Below are 24,919 nucleotides of genomic sequence, written 5' to 3'. Positions count from 1 at the left end.
CAGTAACCATATACTAATAATTCAATTCAATTCAGGACAATGAAGACAGCCTTTCCTTATCTTATAACACTTAAGAAAAAACTTATCTTTTATGTAAAGGCCTAGAAGAGATTAAGATGATGAAGTAGCGTAGAAAAATAAAGAAACTTGTTAAAAGAAGGTAGTGATAACGGCTGACGTTATTCGTTATCCTGCATTTTATGATTTTTAAGCTCGATTGAAGAAATAGAAAAATATCATTAAGGGAACTTGACTGGGAGGTTTTGATGCATCCACCACATAGAATGGACTTAGCACCATCAGAATATCATTTGTTTCAGTCTCTGCAACAACTCTCCGAATGGTTTCAATTAGCTTCAAAAAAGGCCTGTGAAAAACATGCATCATAATTTTATGAAACCACAGAAGTTCTATAATGTAAGGTTCATGGTGTGAAGGAAAAATGGCAGAAGGTTATTGAAAAAAAATTGTGCATGTGGTCTCAAAATGTTATTTTTCCATAACAATAAATGTATTTTCAATTTTGGCCTCCAAAGGCTTAATACTTTTTAGACAACGTGAAATAAAGAAAATCATGTAATACATAAGTTATTACAAAGCTTTATTGATAGAATTGTACACACATTATATAAATGAATTTTATTACTAATCATGGCCCGTTGGTTTTTTATAAATTATTTATATAATAGTATCCGTTTATCAACAATCTTTAATATTATGTTCTAGCGCTTTCAGATATTAATCCATCCTTAGGAACATTGATGTGTTATACATTATAATTATATCCTTCACATATCATTAACCTTTTAATTGCTACACTCATAATATTTCGAGTGCTTCGTATCATTTAATCATTGCTGCGCTCGAAATATTTTGAGTGCGTCATATTATTTAGTCATTGTTGTGCTCGAAATATTCCGATTATTTATTTTATTGGTAATGATAATATATATTACTGTGTAAGTTATTCAGAGTAATTTTTTTTTGCTGTTACGGACAACACTGATTTTATTACAAAATTATATATACAAAAAACAAGTAAATTTGTTGATGGAAGTGGCTGGTCAGAATTTACTAGTACAAAACAGTGAAAAACGAGCCTTGTGCTTTATAAGGTGAGGTGTATCTTAGACTGTCACGGAAAACCCTGAATTTTTATTGAATGTCAGAAAATCAAAATTTAATGTTTTTGGTCGTCAGTTTTCTTTTTCCTGACATAAGGTAAGATTTTCTACTTTTTTATTCTTTTATTTTTAATTATAAAACTTGAAATATTTTATAAATTAATTCAGCATGGAGGGTCCTGATGGTTGGTTACTCAATTGTTATTGGTTACATAACAATTGAGACTTTCATACTGACATGATAGATAATGTTGATATTATTTTTACCTTTTGACAATCAATTGTTATATTTACAATTTTTAATTTAAAAATTCAAAATTCGTTTAGTATATTAATAGTATGTGAAGGAAACATAATGCATTAGACATCAGTGTTCCCAAGAATGGATTAATATCCAAAAGCGCTAGAACATAACATTAAAAGATTGTTGGTAAGTGGATACTATTATATAAATAATTCCAAAAAATCTTATTTATAAACTAATTAGTTTTGAATACTGTATACAATGAAAAAAATAAATAAATAAAAAATACTCACAATAAACTGCAAAGACTTTATAACAAACAAAGAATTTATACCACTTTGTCAACCTAATTTGACTTCTGTGTAAAGGTTTTTCAATAAAAATTACATGTGAAATTTCTCTAACCAGTATGAATAGAGAGATGTGTTTTTAAATTACTTCTTTGATTAAATGTTTTCTTACAAAAATTACAAGTGAACTTTTTCTCACCAGTATGAATAGAGAGGTGTGTTTTTAAATTACTCAATTGACTGAATGTTTTCTTACAAAACTCACAAGTGAATTTCTTCTCACCAGTATGAATAGAGAGGTGTGTTATTAAATTACTCTTTTGATTAAATGTTTTCTTACAAAAATCACAAGTGAATTTTTTTTCACCAGTATGAATAGAGAGATGTCTTTTTAAATTAACACCGCGATTAAATGTTTTTTTACAAAAATTACAAGTGAATTTTTTCTCACCAGTATGAATAGAGAGATGTGTTTTTAAACTACTGCTTTGATTAAAAGTTTTTTCACAAAAATTACAACTGAATTTTTTCTCACCAGTATGAATAGAGAGATGTCTTTTTAAATTACCACCGTGATTAAATGTTTTTTTACAAAAATTACAAGTGAATTTTTTCTCACCAGTATGAATAGAGAGATGTGTTTTTAAACTACTGCTTTCATTAAAAGTTTTTTCACAAAAATTACAAGTGAATTTTTTCTCACCAGTATGAATAGAGAGATGTCTTTTTAAATTACCACCGTCATTAAATGTTTTATTACAAAAATTACAGGTGAATTTTTTCTCACCAGTATGAACAGAGAGATGTGTTTTTAACCTACTGCTTAGATTAAAGGTTTTTTTACAAAAATTACAAGTGAATTTTTTCTCACCAGTATGAATAGAGAGATGTGATTTTAAACTACTGCTTTGATTAAATTTTTTTTTACAAAAATTACAAGTGAATTTTTTCTCACCAGTATGAATAGAGAGATGTCTTTTTAAATTACCACCGTCAATAAATGTTTTTTTACAAAAATTACAAGTGAATTTTTTCTCACCAGTATGAATAGAGAGATGTGTTTTTAACTGACCGCTTTGATTAAATGTGTTTTTACAAAAATTACAAGTGAATTTTTTCTCACCAGTATGAATAGAGAGATGTGTTTTTAACCTACTGCTTAGATTAAAGGTTTTTTTACAAAAATTACAAGTGAATTTTTTCTCACCAGTATGAATAGAGAGATGTGATTTTAAACTACTGCTTTGATTAAATGTTTTTTTACAAAAATTACAAGTGAATTTTTTCTCACCAGTATGAATAGAGAGATGTCTTTTTAAATTACCACCGTCATTAAATCTTTTTTTACAAAAATTACAAGTGAATTTTTTCTCACCAGTATGAATAGAGAGATGTGTATTTAAACTACATTTTAGACGAAATGTTTTCTTACAAAAATTACAGGTGAATTTCTTCTCACCAGTATGAATAGAGAGATGTGTTGTTAAATTACCGCTTTGATTAAATGTTTTTTTACAAAAATTACAAGTGAATTTTTTCTCACCAGTATGAATAGAGAGATGTCTTTTTAAATTACCACCGTCATTAAATGTTTTTTTACAAAAATTACAAGTGAATTTTTTCTCACCAGTATGAATAGAGAGATGTGTTTTTAACGTACTGCTTAGATTAAAGTTTTTTTTGCAAGAATTACAAGTGAATTTTTTCTCACCAGTATGAATAGAGAGATGTGTATTTAAATTACATTTTAGACGAAATGGTTTCTTACAAAAATTACAAGTGAATTTCTTCTCACCAGTATGAATAGCGAGATGTGTTTTTAAATGACTGCTTTGAGTAAAACCTTTTTTACAAAAATTACAGGTGAATTTTTTCTCAGCAGTATGTATAGAGAGATGTGTTTTTAAATTACCTTTTAGACTAAATATTTTCTTACAAAAGTTACAAGTGAATTTATTCTCACCAGTGTGAGTAGAGAGGTGTGTCTTTAAATTATTGCTTTTGATAAAAGTTTTTTTACAAAAATTACATGTTAGGTTTTTTTTGACAACATGAATAGATAAATGTGAATCTAAGGTACATCTTCGAGTAAAAGACTCCTGACAAAAAGTACATCTATGAATAGGAAGATAAGAAGTTATGAAGTTCATTTCCTCATCTGTTTTATTAGTAATTTGCAAGCATTTTTCTTTAAAAGCAAAACTGTTTAAATTACCATATTCTTCACCAACAACATTATCACATATACAGTTTTTTTTTATTTCATAGCAAACCACACATTTTGATGTCAGTAAAATACTTTCAGTACTTCTTTCCTCCACATCACCAATAGCTTTTTCATTATCCTAAAAAAATTACAATAATTTTTAATTTAAAAATCAATCAGAAAACTAAGTTAATTTTAACAATTACAACTACAAATTGACAACTTACACTCTAATAATAAATATCTCATCTTCATATTTAACCAAGCACAATATGTTTGTTTATACGAAGCAAAAATAAAAATTTCTTTAGTAAATGCAGTTAAAAAATAATTAACAAAATGTAACACAATCCGTAAACTGTTTAATGTTTAGTTAAATGTTTAGTTTCTAAATCACATATATTCAAATTCATACCAGAAGTATGTAATGCAATTTATAACCTGCTGAGGCATAATTTATAAATTATTTATTTTTTGACAAATTTTGGTTCCAGGTTTTAACTTAATTTCGTGACAGAATAGAAAAGTATACTTATGATAATTGCTGAGCGTTTGTTAAAAATAAAAAAACTTTACTTTTAGATGTCTTATTTAAAAACTTTTTAACTGTTTTTCTGATTTCAAGAGAACACTACTATGAGTAATAAGATTTAGATCGTTTCAAGCATAAAAAAATTAATTAACATGCAGGATTAACAATAAACATTTGGTGTTACCTACTGAACATCATTTCGACTCATCTGTGGATTTTTGTTTCCATCAACGCTGCAGTTCATTGTGACAGGGTTTGGCAAAAAAACTCCGGTACAGTTTTGGCCAAACAATGTGATAAAATGTACAACAGCAGCAACTTAGCATGTATTTAACACCTGATATGGAAATTTTATAAGAAATGATTTGGAGAAAATTACTAGATTATGAAGTTAGTTATTTTTCTTCATCAGTCAATATCAACCAAATTTGTAGTAATGATGAAAGCATAAATAAATTCTATAAATTTCACTGCTAAGTTGCCTAAAATTGGTTAATAGGGCAAACCAATCACTGAATTGATGATTATGTTTTATAGTAAATTTTTAAAGGACGAAGAATTTTTCTTACTCTATAGCTCACACAAAATCACAGACATTTCTTTCACAAGTATTTTGGTGACATTATTAGCATCTTTGTAGACAAAATATTTAGCAATATCACATTTTGTCAGTGTAAATTCATTGCTACCATCTAACCTGAAAATGTATCATTCTAAGCATGAGTTCTGACAGGATGTTCATAATCCAGTGCATTCAAAAAGTAACTGCACACCTATATAAACATGATTATAGGCTGAAGAATTTTATTCTATGCACTATGAGTAATGCTTTCACAAAGGTTGGTAATCCTGTATTACGTGCAGTTAGCTTCCATGAGCCAATCACGATGTTGAGACAAGATGTGTCTTAACATAAGAAGATGAGCTTCTTTGTTGTCACTGTTTGTTCATTGTCTTTGAATGACTGAGGCTGTCTTTCCATGTGCACACAGAACAGTGAAAACTTCTCATTTAATCAGTGTTCATAAGCATGGAGAGTATCAGAAAGTAAAAGAATAGTATTTTATTAGACTTCCAGGTACACCGGTTCCTAATCGATGTAGTGTAAGAACACTAATTGAAGACTTTTGGAAGATTGGATCAATAAAGATATATGAGTGAAGTGATAGACCATCAGTATTTGAAAAAACTAAAACATATCAACTACTATATGAAGTAGTTTCAACAAACCTGTGCAAAAGTTAGCTCAACACAAAAAACAACTTCAACAAGGCAATTTATAAGAAGCTCCGTTTTATCCCATATAAAGTGATTCAAAAGTTATTGTCCAATTCAATACTAGGAATGGTTTCAACAGTTTCTATAGAATATTTATGGACTGCCAACAATTTATAAGCACAAATTTAATTGAAACTGCCATTTAAATATGAATTAAAATTTCTGTGAAAGGAAACTAAGAAGTTTCCCTTATTTTGTGAAAGCTGATGCGCTCTACAGCTTCAAAAAGTCAAATTTTGTTTTCCTTAAAAGTAGCGACATTTCAATAAAATCCAATAATTTTCAGATTTATATTATGCAATTCTTATATTACGATACTAAATAGTCATCTTATTATAATTACCGATTATAATTTAATGTACATGAAAAAAAGATTCTAATCAATCAGTAATGAAAACCTTAGAGAAATGGCATAAAACCACATTAAAAATTCTTAGGAACCCTCAGAAACCTCATAAATTTCACACTACAAACTACACATAAAGTATAGATCCTGGAAAAGTAGCCTCATGGCTCTTATCAAAGACCAATAGGATTGGCATAAAGAAGTATAATATTTCTTACATTTATTTATTTCTGTGTTTCATCAATGTTTCAACAGCAATAATGCAACACACTGTCTGTTAGAAGATAAACAATTTGTTATAACTGACACATGTACAGCACCATAAGAGATACATCAAAGTACTTTTTTGTGAGGACACCAATGTTCATCATATACCTGGTTTCTGTGAATAGATTATAAATTCACTTGCAAGAATCTATCAGCCGCATTTCACTAGGTTTGTTATGTGATGAACAACAGTATATTTTGGGACTACGAAGAAAGAAACAAAAACCTTTTATAAAACCTGGCACGAAATGTTTATTCTTTTTCAAAAGTGACTTATGACTAGTATCATGTCAGCTACAATCCTCCACATACTGTTTTCATCATTATTTTTAATCAAAGTATCTAATGTTAAACAAGAATTGCCACATATTAGTTACGCCATTAAACAGTAAATGAAAATATCTTACTTGTCTAAATGTTGTCAGATCTTAGAAAAACGGCAAATGATATCTCTGTTGACACTACAAAGAGAATCACATCGGATGCGACCGCTCAAAAGCTTGTTGTTACTTGGTGTCCGACTATAGATGCACTGGATAACAGGGTGCCTGCACCCTAGGTTACTGAGTTTATTAGGGACTGGCCTAAGAAGTCCTTCAGGAAGGTAGGAACTCTGGATCAGAGACACAGGGCCCTAAATATGGTTGCAATTATCGAAATAAATGCTCTGGCAGAAAGTAAGGTATTGGATTCCCCGGCCACCAGGCACCTGCAGGTGGCCTGGCTCCTTAGTAAGTCTCCCATTAGGGCTGGAAATGTAGTGCTGGCTATGTTAGAGGTAAGACTTGTTGGGAGACACAGAAACAGACGAAACATTGGTCTCCAACATGTTTCATACTGCATGTGTTGATTCTGATGATGGAGGGGACCTTGAAGAGGCCCTAGTACATGTATCCGCAAGAATCAAAAGATTCCTGGGTTTCATCCCAGGAATCCCATAGAAACCCAGGAGGCCAAAGGCCTCCTGGGTTTCTATGAAACCCAGGAGGCCTAAACCTGGGTTTTCGTTGAAACCTGGGTTTTCGTTGAAACCCAGGAGGCCAAAGGCCTCCTGGGTTTCAACGAAAACCAACACCCATGGCACCACTCTGAACGACGCGGTGGCGGTGCTTAAGTTAGTTTGTCTAACTGCGGGGGCACATACACCTTCAGGAGAGGAGAGACAGGATCTATGGTGGACCTCACATTCGCTACCCCTGATCTGGCTAGCAGGGTTTCGAAGTGGAAGGTATGGAAGGATTCACGGCTAGTGATCAATGGGCTGTTATTAAGGTGATTGCGGAGATTGATATGTGACGAGTACAACGATCTGCGACAATGAGGTGGAGTACCAGAAATATGGATGCAGAGGCATTTGTTTGCTGGGGTGATTAATCTTTGGGGAGTTGTTTCACTCCCGAAAGCCGAGGAGAAGATGGCCTCTCTTGTTGAGTCCCTCACTAGCGCCTGTAATGGGTCACTCCCCCGCAGGTACGTGGGTGGAGACCACGCAGCTGTGTATTGGTGGACGGAAGAAATTGGACGCAAAAGGAAGAACTGCCATCGGCACAAGAGAAGAACGATGCGTGCGCGCCTAGACTCCCTAATAATTTCGAGCGAATGCTGGTGCGAAGACTGGCCAGGGCTGTGGAGGATGTGGACGGCCTCTCTGCAAGCCACTTTGTGTTCTGCTGGCGTAGGTCCGCCCCTTGATGCTGTCTCTGCTGTTAGCCAGATGGCGAACAGCATTATTCAAGGTCGTGGGGAACAGACTGCAAGAAGGATTTGTGTGTTCTAGTAACTGTCGAAGTGCAGAATGCTTTTAATAGCATTACACACGCTGCTATTCTCTGTGCCTTGGTAGAACTCAGTACCAGATTATCTGATTAGGCCGATGCTGTCTTATTTGTCTGGTTGCAGACTGATCTACGAGGTGGAGGGGAAACTAATAGAGGATGCTCTAAAAAGGGGCGGGTCCCTCAGGGCTCGGTACTTGGACCGACCCAATGAAATGTTGCATATGATAAGGTATTCCACCTCCCAATGCTGCCAGGTCACCCTTATGGCATTAGCTGATGACCTCATGATTGTGGTTGATGCGGCTATGAAGAGAGAGGCGACTGGAAAAGTTAGCATCGTATATGGTATCATTAAAGACTGGAAGAGCGGGGTTGAATTGCGGATGGCCCCGGAGAAAACAGAGGTCGTGGCTATAACTGTGGCCAAGAGGCTCAGATTGATCCTTACACTGGAAGGACAGCAAGTTGAATCTAGCCCGGCGTTGGAGTACTTGGGCGTCTGGATAGATTTTGCCCGGGTACATTTTGGAACACATGCACACATGAACACATGGTGTTCTTTGGTGGTTGGGTTTCAATTAACCACACATCTGTGGATTGGTCGAACTAAGAATGTACAAGACTACACTTCATTTACACTCATACATATCATCCTCATTCATCCTATGAAATATTATCTAAATGGTAGTTACCAGAGGCTAAACAGGAAAAAGAAAGGCCTAGAAAACATAACAAAAAGATTTTAGCAAGCGGGATTTGTTCTGTGCTTCTGTACAGTGCAAAGGTATGGGCAGATGCTGTCGGTTACGTGAAGTACCGTGGGACCCCATGGTTCACTGGATTTCTGCTTAACTCAGTTTCTGGCAGGCCATGGGGGGGTTCAGGTCTTACTTGTATAGGTTTGACCTGGACCACACAAAGACCTGCCTTGTGTGTCAGGAGGAGGTAACGCCCTTTCATGTTTTCTTCGAGTGCCTTAAATTCACGGAGGTGAACAAAGATCAGTTAACTACTATGGAAAGGGAAGACATATTTGAACCTGAGAGGTGCAAGACCTCCTACTGAACGCGGAGGAAGTTTAGAACGCAATTACTAATTTCTCTAGAGCAGTGATGAAGGACTTGAATAGCTAGGATGAGACACGCAGAGTGAGGTGATGGAGGGCGCGGGGACAGACAGGCCCCTGGCTGAGTGCCTAGGGAGCTTCCTGAGCTTGTAGGGTTCACCTGGGTGTGATGAGGTTGGGGGGACTCCACCTCTGGGTCTGATGAAGGCTTTGGTAAGTTAATGGTATATGTTTGTAAGCTGTGTATTAGTGTGTGCATGGTTGTGCTGTGCAGTTTGTGTTAAGTTAGTGACTGTTGGCACAGTGTGATGTACCGTATGACTGAGTGTGAGGGTGATCCCCCCTCCTGATAAAATCCTTTGTTAGTGGTACCAGAAGGGGGTGGGCAGCAAGGGGTGGAGGTTTAGTCAGTAGTATGTACAGATACACATACACACGTTGTACTCAAATACCTGTAGTTTAATATAAAAATTATTCCACAGCAATCATTTTCTTCTCTGTAAGCTAATTCATGTTGAACACGGTAAAATATTTATTATATTCGGCACGTTGATGTGTGTTGTGGGGGACGATAGACTTTGGCTTGGTGTCCTCAGCTAGTCTGTGAACCAAAAACTCTTTTTTGCAAAATGTCTAGTTTTTCTTTAAAACAAAAAAAATTGTTTTTCTCCAACTTTGAATGCCATTTTGAAAAACAAGAAGATGGAAAAGTAGTTCATCATTCATTCATTTCTACAGGTTTTCCTATTTTTTACATGTCTTACCATATCTTTACATGTTTATACAAGTCTTAAAATTTAATTTGATTGACCTAATATTGTCGGTGGATATGAGCTGGGCAAAATGAATGAAAGAAGGGTCTGAGTTATTGAGTTTTGCATGAAGTAAAATTTAGTAATTGCCAACACCCAGTTTAACAATTATAATAGAAGAATATACTCTTGGAAAAAGCCACCAGGCTGTTTCCACGAGCGAACAGATACTGCAAGGTATCAGATAGATTATATCATGGTTAAGCAAAGATTTAGAAATCAACTCATCGACTGCAAAGCTTACCCTAGAGCAGACATTGATAACGACCATAATTTAGTAACATGAAATGTGGTTGGGGTTTAAAAACGTGAAGAAAAAGTGTCAGATGAATTGGTGGAATTTGAGGTGAAAATTTGTGGCAAGAGATCTGAGTAAAAAACATAAAATAGAAAATGTAGACGAAGAATGGGAGAATGGTAAAAAGGAAATTCGTAAATCAGCAGAAGTGAACGTAGGTGGAACAAAGAGAACTAGTAGAAAACCTTGGATATCAGAGAATGTATTGCGGCCAATGGATGACGTAGAAAATATATAAATGCTAGTGATGAAGAAAGTAAATGGAACTATCGACAATTAAGGAATACTATTAACAGGAAGTGCAAACTAGCGAAAGAAGACTGGATTAAAGAGAAATGTTCAGAAATGGAAAGAGAAATGATAATTGTGGTAAAATAGATGGAGCATACAGAAAAGTTAAGGAAAATTTTATGGTACATAAATTAAAATCTAATAATTTGTTAAACAAAGATGATACACTGATTTATAATGCGAAAGGAAAAGTCAATAGGTGGGTGGAATATATTGAAGAGTTAAACGGAGGAAATGAATTAGAAAATGGTGATAATGAGGAAGAAGAGGAAGTCAAAGAGGATGAAAGGGGAGATCTGAATTTAAGAGAGCATTAAAAGATATGAATGGAAGAAAGGCTCCTGGGATAGCCGGAATACCTGCAGAATTACTGCCCAGTGCAGGTGAGAAAGCAATAGCAATTTGATAACTTAGACTGAAATAAAATGATCAGCATTTTAAAACATTTAGGATTCAAGTTTAGTAATAGAAGAATGGAATATTTGATAACATTTACACAGGAAAACCAAACTGCAATATTATTAGTCAAAGATTAGTCATAAGAAAGAAGCAGTAATAAAAACAAGAGTCGGACAAGGATGTTCCCTATCCATTACTTTTTAATTTTTACATAGAACTAGCAGTTATTGATGTTAAAGAACAATTTAGATCTGGAGTAACAGTGCAAGGTGAAAAGATAATGATGCTACAATTTTCTGATATAGTAATTCTATAGAACAGGAAAACTACATTTGGTTAGAGATTTCACAATAATCAACTGAGCTTCAATTAATGTGCAGGCAGGAATGGTTTTCGTAATGAACAAGAAATTTTTGGGTACATAAATTAAAATCTAATAATGTGTTAAACAAACATGGTATACCGATTTATAGTATGAAAGGAAAAGTTGATAGGCGAGTGGAATATATTGAAGAGTAATACAGAAGAAATAAATTCAAAAATGGTGTTATAGAAGAAGATAAAGTCGAAGAGGATGAAAGGGGATAAGCAATACTGAGATCTGAATTTAAGAGAGCATTAAAAGATCTGAATGACAGAAAGGCTCCTGGAATAAACTGAATACCTGCAGAATTACTGCACGTGCAGGTGAGGAAGAAATGGATAGATTATACAAGCTGGTGTGTAATATTTACAAAAAACGGGAAGTTCCGTCAGACTTCAAAAGAGTGTTATAGTCATGATACCTAAGAAACCAGGAGCAGATAAATGTGAATTATACAGAGCAATTAGCTTAAATACTCATGCATCAAAAATCTTAACTAGAATTCTGTATAGAAGAATTGAGAGAAGAATAGAAAAAGTATTAGAAAAGGATCAATTTGGTTTCAGGTAAAGTATAGGGACAAGGGAAACAATTTTAGAGCTCAGATTAATAGTAGAAGGAAGATTAAAGAAAAACAAACCAACATACTTGGAATTTATATACCTGGAAAAGGCATTCGATAACGTACACTGGAATAAAATGTTCAGCATTTAAATAAATTAGGGTTCAAATACAGAGATACAAGATTAATTGCTAACATTTACAGGAACGAAACAGCAACAGTAATAATTGAAGAACATAAGAAAAAAACCGTAATAAAAAAGGGAGTCTGACAAGGATGTTCCCTATCCCCGTTACTTTTTAGTCAGTACATAGAACTAGCAGTTAATGATGTTAAAGAACAATTTAGATCCGGAGTAACAGTACAAGGTGAAAAGATAAAGATGTTACGATCTGCTGATGATATAGTAATTCTAGCAGAGAGTAAGAATGATTTATTACAGGCAATGAATGGCATGAATGAAGTCCTTCGCAAGAACTACCGCATGAAAATAAGCAAGAACAAAACAAAAGTAATGGAATATAGTCTAAATAATGTAAATGGACCACTGAGTATAAAAATATGAAAAGATTATGGAGGTAAAAGACTTCTGTTATTTGGGAAGTAGAATTACTAAAAGATGGATGAAGCAGCAGTGATAACTGACAAATAGCACAAGCCAAACGAGCTTTCAGTCAAAAATATAATTTGCTTACATCAAAAATTAATTTAAACATCAGGAAATCATTTCTGAAAGTATATGCTTGGAGCATAACTTTACATGCAAGTGAAACTTGGACAACAAAGTACTTGAGGAGAAAAGATTAGAAGCTTTTGAAATGTGGTGCTATAGCATGATAAAAATCAAATGGTTGGATAGTGACAGACTTACAGACCACATATTACAGCATCCTGGAATATTAGCTTTGATATTGGAGGGTCAGGTACATGGGAAAAATTGTGCAGGAAGCAACAGTTGGAATATCAAAACCAAGTTGTTAGGGAAGTGCGATGTAAGGAGTATACCAAAATGAAACAACTGGTACTACACAGGGAATATTGGAGAGCTGCAACAAACAAGTCAAATGACTGTAGAAAAAAAAATTAACTTGAAACTTCAAATAAATTATAGAGAAAAAAGATTTTATATAACACATCCTTTATGGCATGTAAAAAATAGTTCAACATTGTGGACATCAATTAAAAAATGAATACCACAGAATTGTATTCATTATCCGGTCTATCTGAACTTAAGAATTTCCTTCTACTCTTCTTTTATGTTATTGTATCTATCAACCTATTAAAACTATTATTCAAGGGGAGAAAGTCTGTACTGTTATCAGACTGAAAGCAGTGAAAAAGCCTCATAAACATGGCCTGCATTCATTCATTTATTGCAATGCTATACAGAATCCAAGAGCCCAAAAACATCTATATTTCTTAGTTATAAAATAAATTGATTTCCACACAAATAACTCATCTGTATGAGTGCTTCCATAATAGTATGCAACTGGCATCTTTATGTATATAATGACATTTGATAGCACCAAAACACAAATATATTGCAGGCATTGGCATTTAATAATCGATCAACATAAAAATATTTTCACCTAAGCACAATCTACATAGTTTTGTATAACGCAATGTCACTGATAGAAACATAAAGAACAGACCAATCTTATATATAAAAAAATGAAGATTATCGAAAACTATAACAAACCTTCTTGTAACTGAACATGTTTCACAAAAGCAAGGATAGCTTTATGCTGTTTTACTATCTTTGTACAATTTAAACAATTTTGAATCTGGGTATAAAATTAATAATGTTTAGGCAGCTTTGTTTATACCATGAGGCATCATCTCACTGTATTTTCTTTGTTTTGTACTGTTGTAAAAAATGTTTATCTACCATAAAGTGTTAGGGGCAATCTGTTCATCATAGCTATTTACCTCCCTATACTCCATATAATATATTTTTTATATTATAAATAAAATATCTCATGTCAGACAAGAATGCCACATGATATGTGGGCCATAAACACTACATAAAAGTATCCTGATGAATATAAAAATTGAGAATTCTTACAATAACTAGATCTTATAATTATAACATAAACAAAGAGAAAATAGAAAATAGCTTACATGTTTAAATATTGTCTGCTCATCATCTGTCTTTGCAAGAGGTACAAACAAATTGTCTTTTTGCTCTGTTTCATCCATGTTTTCTTTCTTAACGGGCAAGGATAATGGATCTTCTTCTAAAAATGAATTACCGGTCTGTGCATCAGTATTCTGCAAAAAATATAAAATAATAATAATATTTTTTTATAATAGTGGGACTTAAAATAAGTGTGGTTAATTAAATATTACTGAAAGGTAACATCTGATAAAGTCAAGAGCTTGGAGCTAACTATGAGAGCAGTTCAAAAAGTAACTTACATTTGTACCTAGCATGGAGATTGATGGGGATAGACCATCCTGGGCCAAAATGTTTTTATACTCAGAACACATCAAGATGTCGTAGCGTGTGAACTGTGATTTTTCTACTTTTTTTATTGTGAACGATTGAAATGTACTTTTCAATAGAAAATCCTGCGAGTTGCGTTCAGTTATCAGGATTTTACTGGCAAAAAACCTCAAAGCAATTGAAATTCATCAGCAACTTTGTAAGCTGTATGGAGATGGAATAATCAGTAACATTGGAGTGAGGCAGTGGTGCATTCAGTTTATAAATGGTCACACCAATGTTCATGATAAGGACCGCAGTGGTCGGCTTAGCCTTTTGACTGAAGAAATGACAATTAAAATCAACGATAAAACTCATAAAAATCACTATTTTATGATTACGAAACTATTGCTCATTTTCCCCCAAATTTCACGAAGTTTACTGCAAGAAATTGTAACAGGGAAGCTTAGCTATCACAAGTTATGTGCAAGACGGGTGCCAAAAATCTTGAAAGACCAAAAAAAAATAGCTTCTTGCTGCATCGCTGAATTACCTCGAAGCCTACAACGAGGATGGTAATGCACTGCTTGATCGTGACATAACAGAAAATGAGACCTGGGTAAAGCATGTCAACTGTGAAACAAAATGACAGCCCATAGAATGGAGGCACACTGGTTCTCCCAGAAATCCAGTAAAATGTTTTCAACCATTGTCAGCCATAAAGATTACGGCAACTATGTTTTGGGCTGCTGAGGGAGTGCTTTCATTGATTTCCTTGAACATAGCAACACAATTAACTCAGAAAGATATTGTGAGACATTGATAAATCTATGGAGAGCGATACAAAACAATAGGGAGCATGTGGTAGTATTTCACAACCCATCTTTCCAATGGTTTCTTGGGTCAGCTATGCGGTGTGACGGCGAGCATTGTCGTGTACCAATATCCGCCTTTTCTTTGAGATCCGTGATGTTTTCTCTCATTGTTGGCTTTACATTTTTCATCAGCATGTCTGAGTATTGTACTGTTTATTGTACGCTTATTTTCCAAATAATCACAAAAGATGGCTTGCGCATCCCAAAGGACGGTCAATATGACTTTTCCCACTGATGCTTGCATTCTGAATTTCTTTCGGACAGGTGAGCTGGTATGCCTTCATTCCATGCTTTGTTTTTTAGACTCTGGTACAAAATAGTGAACCCAAGTTTCATTACACGTTAAAATCTTGTTTAGAAAAGGATCACCTTCCCTTTCATAATGTTTTTTTTCAAATCAGCACACACTTTGAGTCTTGTTTCCTTGTTGCGTTAACTCCTTCAGAACCCACCTTGCACTTGTTTTTCTGTACATGAGCTTGTTACTGAAAGCATTATGAACTGTGCCAACACTTACTGTAACTTTTTTTCTATTTGTTCAACTGTAATATGTCAGTCTTCACGAAAAATGTCATCAATGCAGGTTTCAAGTGAAGGAATTGACAATTCAACATGCCGGCCAGGACATTGCTCTTCAGTCATTGAGGTTCGACCATTTTTTAACCGTTCTACCCACTTACAAAAATATCTGCGGTTCATACAACTTTCACCATACTGTAAAATTATTCAAGAAACAGATCACTGAACATTCTTTAACTAATGTGGAAACTTTAAGTGGGGACTACATTGTTAACTGCAACTTTGAGGTTATAAACAAAAAGATTTTTATCCATCACCTGTTCTCAGATCATCCCAGTGATGCGAACCTAAAGTCATGAAAATACAAAACTCCTCCTACAAACTGTTTCACTTCGACATCAATTTATCTCTTTAATTATTGAATATCCCCCGTATTTCGCTTATAGAATCATTCTGAATTTCTGTCTGTTGTTCATGAACAATTTCCTGTTTGCTAACAGGGCGAGTCTGACTCTGTAGCAGATGAGATTCCATTATTTCATAAAAAAATACATAACGTTTACTTAGCTCCTAGCTCCTCAAATATGATTAATGATTAAATGGGTTATTTTAGAAATTACTATATTATTATTTTTAAATATATTAATATACTTAAAACATGGAAATAATGCACACTTATCTCACTCTGTAAAAACTGTAAACATAATCTTAATCACTAACAAACACCATCTAACAGAATAGATTTCATATATTGGTTACTGAGGGTGTCAAAAGATGACAGCACGTGAAAGGAGTATATATTAGTATTCCTACTGTTGACAGGGGTGTTCATAATCATACATCACAGTCCACAATATATGTAAAAGCAATGAATAAGGCTGAGTTAGCAACCACCATGGATCCTGAAGGCCTGTACTGAACAGTCGTGTGAAGAATCAATGAGTTCCTTGCGACACCTAATGTGTTAATTACATTATTGTACTGGTTAGAGAATAAATCAAAAAAGACTTATCAAATATAATGCTTGAAATTTTCTATACATTCTATTTGAACAATGTAGCAAGTGAATGCTTTTATAAAGATCTTAAGTAAATTAGTTACTAAAAATTAATTTGAAAATTCAAATAAATTATCAAGAAAATAGATATAACTCATCCTTTATTGCATGTTAAAAGTAGTTCAACAATGTAGACGTATAATGAAAAATGATTACCACTAAATTGTATTCACTTTTTGGTCTACCGGCACTTAACAGTATATAAGAATTTCCTTCTACTGAATTATCTGCTACTCTTAACTTAACTCTCAACCTATTAACTTCTATACAATTATTCAAGGGGAAAAAGTCTGTACTATTTCCAGAATAAAGGAAGGGAAAAGTCTCATAAGTTTAAAAGGGCCTCCATTCATTATTACAATGGTGATCCAGAAAATAACTTACATTTGAGCCTATCAAGGAGATGTTAGGGAAAGAGCCGTCTTCTTGGCGTCAGAACATTTCTACACTTAGTACGCATCAAGGTGTTGAAAACTTGTGGACTATGATTTTTCTTACTTTGTTCGTTGTGTATTATTGAAATAAGCGCTTCAGTAGAAAATCCTGCAAGTTGTGAGGTGCATTAAGTGATTAGGTTTTAACTAGCAGAAAACCTCAAACCAATTAAAAATTATGACTTTGTGAGATGTACAGAAATGGAATGAGGGATGATGGAGTGAGGCAGTGGTGCATTAAAAAATGATCGCACCAATATTCATGATAAGGACCTCAGTGGTTGGCCGAGCCTTGTGACTGATGAACTGACAAAGGTAATCACCAATAAAATTAATGAAAGTCGCCGCATTACGATTACAGAACTGTCCCTTTATTTACTCCAAATTTCACAAAAGTCTACTGCATGAAATTATATTGAGAAAGCTTGCTTATCATATGTTTTGGGCAAGATGGATGCCAAAAATCTAAGGCAGCAGATTTCTACAGAGAAGGATTTGGAAAGTTCATACATCGTTATGATAAAAGCCTCAATTTAAATGGCGACTACGTAGAAAAATAGTTAGATTGTCCCTTTCAAATAGATAACATTTCTTTTTTTTATTTGGTTGGGTTTTTTTACTTAGAAATGTAAGCTACTTCCTGAACTGCCCTTGCAGTTTGCAACTGGCATCTTTCAGTATACAATCACACATGATAACATCAGAACACAAATAAGTTGTAGGCATTGGCATTTATTATTCGATCAATAGAAAAAGGTTTGTGCCTAAGCACAATCTAAATCGTTTTGTATAAGACAATGTCACTGCTGGAAACATAAAGAAACATACAAATCTTTTTTTGTAAACAAAAATGCAGTGACCAAGAATGAAGATTATCGAAAACTATAATAAACCTTATTGTAACTGAACATGCTTCACAAAAGAAAGGATAACTTTGTACTGTATTACTATCTTGGTAAACAATGTTGAATCCGGGAATAAAATGGATAATGTTTAGGCAGTTTTGTTTATACAATCAGGCATCAAACTCACTGTATTTTCTGTATTGTGTATTGTTGGAAAAATGGTTATGTATCATAAAGTGTAAGGAACAATCTGTTCATCATAGCTATTTACCTCATTACACTCCATTAATAACTGTTTATTTCACTATAAATAAAACTACCACATATCAGACACGAATGCTAAACGATATGAGGGCCATAAACAGTAAATAAATGTATCCTGAAGAATAAAAAAATGAGAATTCATACAATAACTAGGTCTTATATTTATAACTTAAGCCAACATAAAAGAGAAAATAGCTTACTTGTTTAAATACTGTCTGTCCATCATCATTTGTCTTGGAAAGAGTTACAAACAAATATTCTTTTTGCTCTGTTTCATACGTGTTTTCTATTTTAATAGGCAAGGAAAACGGAACTTCTTCCAAAACTGAATTACCAGTTTGTGCATCCATACTCTGCAAAAAAATATAAAGTAATAATATTTTATTATAATAGTGGAACTTAAAATAAGTGTGGTTAATGAAATATTACTGAAATGTAACATCTGACGAAGTCAAGAGCTTGGAGGTAACAATGAGAGCGGTCCAAAAAGTAACTTACGTTTGTGTCTAGCATGGAGATGATGGGGATAGAGCTGCCATTGGTGTCAAAACCTTTCTACACTTAGTACGCACCAAGTTGTCATAGCCTTGTGGACTATGACTTTCCTACTGTATTTGTTGTGAATTATTGAAAAGTGCGCTTCAGCAGAAAATCCTGCAAGTTGTGAGGTGTGTTCAGTGATTAGGTTTTTACTGGCAAAAAACCTCAAACCAGTTGAAATTTATCGGCAACTTTGAGGTGTACAGAGATGGAATAATGAGTGATGGTGGAATGAGAGGCAGTGGTGCATTCACTTTGAAAATGGCCGCACCAATATTCATGATGAGGACCTCAGTGGTCAGCCGAGCCTTGTGACTGAAGAACTGACAATGGTAATCAACGATAAAATTTGTGAAAATCGCTGCATTACGATTACAGAACTGTCCCTTTATTTACCTCAATTTTCACAAAAGTCTACTGCAATTAATTGTATCAGGAAAGCTTGCTTATCATAACTTTTGGGCAAGATAAGTGCCAAAAATCTAAGGCAGCAGATTTCTACAAAGAAGGATTTGGAAAGCTCATGCATTGTTATGATAAAAGCCTCAATTTAAATGGCGACTATGTAGAAAAATTGATAGGTTGTCCCTTTCAAATACATAACATTTCTTTTTTTTCATTTGGTTGGTATTTTATTAAAGAACATAAGCTACTTCCTGAACTGCCCTCGTGGTTTGCAAGTGGCATCATTCAGTATATGATCAGACTTGATAACAATGGAATACAAAGATATTATAGGCATTGGCATTTATAAATCGATCAACAAAAAAAATGTTTCCACCTAAACACAATCTAAATGGTTTTGTATAAGACAATGCCACTGCTGGAAACATATCAACGTGGTTTGAAAAAAAAAATACAGAGACCTAGAAGGAGGATTATCCAAAACTATAATAAACCATTTAGTAACTGAACATACTCCACAAAAGCAAGGATAGTTTTGTACTCTTTTCGTAAACAATGTTGGATCTGGGTATAGAATAAATAACATTTAGGCAGCTTTGTTTATCCCATGAGACATCAGCACACTGTATTTCCATTGTTACATACTGTAATCAAAATGTTTATCTACCATAAAGTGTTAGGGGCAATCTGTTTATCATAACTATTTCTCTCCCTATTCTCCATTAATAACTGTTTTATATACTATAAATCGAAATATCTTGTGTCTGACACAATTACTAAAGATATGGGTGCCGTAAATAGTAAATAAATGAATCATGATGAATAAAAAGTTGAGAATTCATATAATAACTAGGTCTTATATTTATAACTTAAACCAACAAAAAATACAAAATAACTTACTTGTTTAAATACTGTCTGTCCATCATCATTTGTCTTGGAAAGAGTTACAAACAAATATTCTTTTTGCTCTGTTTCATGTATGTTTTCTATTTTAATAGGCAAGGAAAACGGAACTTCTTCCAAAACTGAATTACCAGTTTGTGCATCCATACTCTGCAAAAAAATATAAAGTAATAATATTTTATTATAATAGTGGAACGTAAAATAAGTGCGGTTAATGAAATATTACTGAAATGTAACATCTGACGAAGTCAAGAGCTTGGAGGTAACAATGAGAGCGGTCCAAAAAGTAACTTACGTTTGTGTCTAGCATGGAGATGATGGGGATAGAGCTGCCATTGGTGTCAAAACCTTCCTACACTTAGTACGCACCAAGTTGTCATAGCCTTGTGGACTATGACTTTCCTACTGTATTTGTTGTGAATTATTGAAAAGTGCGCTTCAGCAGAAAATCCTGCAAGTTGTGAGGTGTGTTCAGTGATTAGGTTTTTACTGGCAAAAAACCTCAAACCAGTTGAAATTAATCTGCAACTTTATGAGGTGTACAGAGATGGAATAATGAGTGATGGTGGAATGAGGCAGTGGTGCATTCAGTTTAAAAATGGCCGCACCAATATTCATGATGAGGACCTCAGTGGTTTCAGCCTTGTGACTGATGAACTGACAATGGTAATCTACGATAAAATTTGTGAAAATCGCTGCATTACGATTACAGAACTGTCCCTTTATTTACCTCAATTTTCACAAAAGTCTACTGCAATTAATTGTATCAGGAAAGCTTGCTTATCATAACTTTTGGGCAAGATAAGTGCCAAAAATCTAAGGCAGCAGATTTCTACAAAGAAGGATTTGGAAAGCTCATGCATTGTTATGATAAGTGCAATTTAAATGGTGACTATATAGAACAATTTTAAGATTGTCCCTTTCAACTAGATAACTATTTTTTTTAATTAAATAATGTAAGCTACTTACTGAGCTGCCCTCGAAGTTTGCAACTGGCATCTTTCATTATATAATCAGACTTGATAGCACTGGAACACACGTATATTGTAGGTATTGGCATTTAGCTATCAACCAATAGAAAAATGTTTGCACCTAAGTGCAATCTAAATGGTTTTGTATAAAATAATGTCACTGCTGGAAACATATATAAATAATCAGTCTTGTTTGAAAATAATTATGCAGGACCTAAAATGAAGATTATCAAAAAGTATAATAAACCTTCTTGTAACTGAACATGTTTCACCAAACCAAGGATAGTTTTGTACAGTTTTTGTAAAAAACATTGAATCTGGGTCTAGAAAGAATAATGTTTAGACAGATTTGTTTACAACATGAGGCTCACTGTACTTTCTTTGTTATGTACTGTCATCAAAATGTTTATCTACCTTAACATGTTAAGAACAATCTGTTTATCATAGCTATTTATCTCCCTACACTTCGTTAATAACTTTTTTTAATCTTATAAATCAAAATATCTCATATCAGACATGAATGCTAAACCATATGAGGGCCATAAACAGTAAATAAATATATCCTGATGAATAAAAAATTGAGAATTCTTACAATAACTAGGTCTTATATTTATAATTTACATCAACATAAAATAGAAAATTGCTTACTTGTTTAAATATTGTTTCTTCATCATCTGTCTTGGCAGGAGGTACAAACAAATATTCTGTCTGCTCTGTTTCATGCACATTTTCTGTTTTAACAGGCAAGGAAAATGGATCTTCTTCCAAAAATGAATTACAAGTTTGTGCATCCATAGTCTGCAAAAAAAAAATATTTGATAATATTTTATTATAATACTGGAACTTAAAATAACGTGGTTAATGAAACCACGTGGTTTCAATAATAATAATAATAATAATATTATACTAATATTAAATAATAGTAATATTTATTTAATAATAGTTAAATAGTGTGGTTAATGATAAATTACTGAAATGTAACATCTGATGAAGTGGAAAGCTTGGAGCTAACTATTATATCAAAGATATTTCATGACAATTTATTGATCAGTGTTCCAAAGCACCAACCTGAGTCGGTTACGTATAGAAATGATTTACTATAGAAATTACTATATTATTATTTTTTGTTACATTAATATGCTTAGAACACGTAAATAATAAATACTTCTTTCACTCTGGTAAATCTGTAGGCATAATCTTAACCACTAGCAAACAATCGCGGGATAAGCAATACTAATATTAGTCCTATTACTATATATTTATTTTTAGGTTTCTATTATTATTACTACGTTATTATTTGTATTATATATTTTTGAATTTTATTTATATAAATATACTTACGACACGTAAATAATATAACTTTTTTCACTCTGTAAAAACTTTAATCATAATCTTACACGGTAACATACAACCATGGGAATAGTTCGACTAAAATTAGTCGTACTATTCGATTATTAAAATTAATCGATTTATTTAACAACATGCAAATATGTATTAAACGACCAATTTTTGAAAATTAGTAGTTGTCAACTACTTAACATTCTTATAATATTATTTACAACATAAAAAATTCAATCTAATGAACTGCTTTTACATAGAATTATAAATTACTCGTTGGTCGAAAACATTAATTGCTATAGTTATGAACATTACTGCTTAAGCAAGAATGTACTTAGTAGCTTATTAATAAAAGTGGCTTTCAACATTCCATGCCACCATAACTTCATATCATTACAACTAATTTCATTTATTTAACAGAGAATAATACCTATCACACTTACAGAAATAATACAATTATTCGTTGTTTAATAAATGAAGTCAGGCTGGTAAGAGTTTTGTAACAAATTTTTCAATTTTTTGCATAGAATGCTTAAACATTGTTTATTATCTATTATTGTATATCTATTGTCTATTACATATATTTAAAATGTATTTTTTTAAACAAAATTCTAAATAATAACAGATTTTGATAATAGAAATGTAATGTCTTACTTTTTTTGATATCAATATCATTTGTTAAAAACTGTTTTATTTATATTACAGAAATTTTTGTTTTTGAGGGGAAGAAATGATACCTGCAAGAATTTTGGGACAATTATTTAATTATTGATTTCAGGTTTATTTACGATTCGTCACAATGTTGGAATCTTACCTTTTTAACACGCAGTCAAACTTGAAATTCTCCGGTGTCCTCACTTGATTGTATCTCTGTACACCAAGTACAACATATAGGATTTAAAAATCTTACGTTCTGACTGTCAGAGCTTCCAGTGTTTTCATTCGGTGTCACATCTGTGACTTACCTCACCGCAGTAGCTCATCTCCGGGTCTGGTAATCTCGTACCCCTCCTAAAATAAAGTATGCAAGAATCTTACTTCTGACTATTGTCTTCTGGTGTCATATTCTTGCCTAACCTAAAATAAATCGGACAGAACACCTGACAGAGAGGGGCCTAGTTTTAGGATTATGCAATTTCTTGTCTTGTCAAATACGGTAGTTCAAGGACAAACTGAGGCCTTTTCCTTATACCCTGTGAAGTAGGATAATTAGGCATATTTCTCTGAGATGCCCTTATTCGGACATGAAATAGGACGTTCAATTTCTTAACAGGTATTCTTGTAAGTAAAGAAATCAATGTTGTTACTAAAATTCATAACTTTTTTTGTACTTTGTGTTTAAATTGTTATATAGGTTTTGAGTATAGACTCGCTGTACTATTTGACATGTAGTACTTGTTTGTGATTTCCTTCATAAGATATTGACATCTTCAATGATATCATTCATTTGAAGGATTTTTTTGCTTCTCTTTTTGGGTTAGTTAAGAATACAATAATCACTGAAAACATAAATCTTAGAAAATATTTTAAAACATACAAAATTTACCAAATGCAATAAACAAAAATTTCTGTAGTTTAGTTCTCAACATACAATAATCACTGAAAACATAAATCTGGCTATAGGTGGAGATATTTTTCAAACTCTTCCTCAGTATAAATATTGGTGATCACATCTCTTTCAAAAAAAAAAAAAAACTAACAAAAACTGAAATGAAATGTTTCAATCACTGATTGATTATCCTGCCTAAATGACCTTTGGTATGAATGGAGAGATCTTTTTTTAATTTACATTTTTATATAAATTAATTATTTCTTACCAGTGTTAATAGAGGTGAGCCTTTAAACTACTTCTCCATCTAAAAGATTTTTGACAAAAATTACACGTGTATTTTTTTCACCAGTATGAATAGAAAGATGTGCTTTTAAATTAGAGGTATGACTAAACGTTTTTTGACAAAAATTACAAGTGAACTTTTTCTCACCAGTATGAATAGAAAGATGTGTCTTTAAATGACAGCTCTGTGTAAAGGTTTTTTTTTATAAAAATTACATGCAAATTTCTTCACACCAGTGTGAACAGAGAGATGACTTTGGCTGAACCAAAACTTTTGAACCAAAACTTTGGCTAAAAGATTTTTGACAAAAATTACATGTGTATCTTTTCTCGCCAGTACGAATAGATAGATGTGTTTTTTAACTCTGTCTGAAAGTCTTTTGACAAAAGTTATATGTGAATTTCTTCTCACCAGTATGAATAGAGAGGTGAGCCTTTAAACTTTTCTCCATGTAAAAGATTTTTGACAAAAATTACAAGTTAATTTTTTTTTAAGAACATGAATAGATAAGTGTGACTCTAAAGCAGATCTATGAACGGAAAACTCCTGTCTAAAAACAAATGTGTTAATAGGAATATGAGAAGATATGATGTTCCTTTCTTTAACTGTTTTTTTTGTAATCTTCACACACTTTTCTTTAAAAGAAAAACT

At 33.0% G+C, this 24,919-nt stretch overlaps 1 protein-coding gene across 1 annotated transcript; it reads right to left on the bottom strand.

Annotated features, from left to right (window-relative positions):
* Positions 1–597: 597 nt before the first annotated feature.
* LOC142333366 (uncharacterized) lies at positions 598–22,495 on the bottom strand. The gene is made up of 6 exons (XM_075380388.1): positions 22,437–22,495; positions 21,744–21,893; positions 20,122–20,274; positions 18,477–18,629; positions 13,979–14,128; positions 598–4,003 (listed from the first exon to the last, which is right to left on the bottom strand). Exons 2-6 carry the CDS (start codon positions 21,888–21,890, stop codon positions 1,769–1,771), a joined length of 2,838 nt encoding a protein of 945 aa, XP_075236503.1. The 5' UTR covers positions 21,891–21,893; positions 22,437–22,495; the 3' UTR covers positions 598–1,768.
* Between the last annotated feature and the right edge of the window lie 2,424 nt (positions 22,496–24,919).

The sequence above is a fragment of the Lycorma delicatula genome, chromosome 12 (assembly GCF_047948215.1).
Source record: "Lycorma delicatula isolate Av1 chromosome 12, ASM4794821v1, whole genome shotgun sequence".
Taxonomy (NCBI): Eukaryota; Metazoa; Arthropoda; class Insecta; order Hemiptera; family Fulgoridae; genus Lycorma; species Lycorma delicatula.
This window is presented reverse-complemented; position numbering and strand designations above follow the sequence as displayed.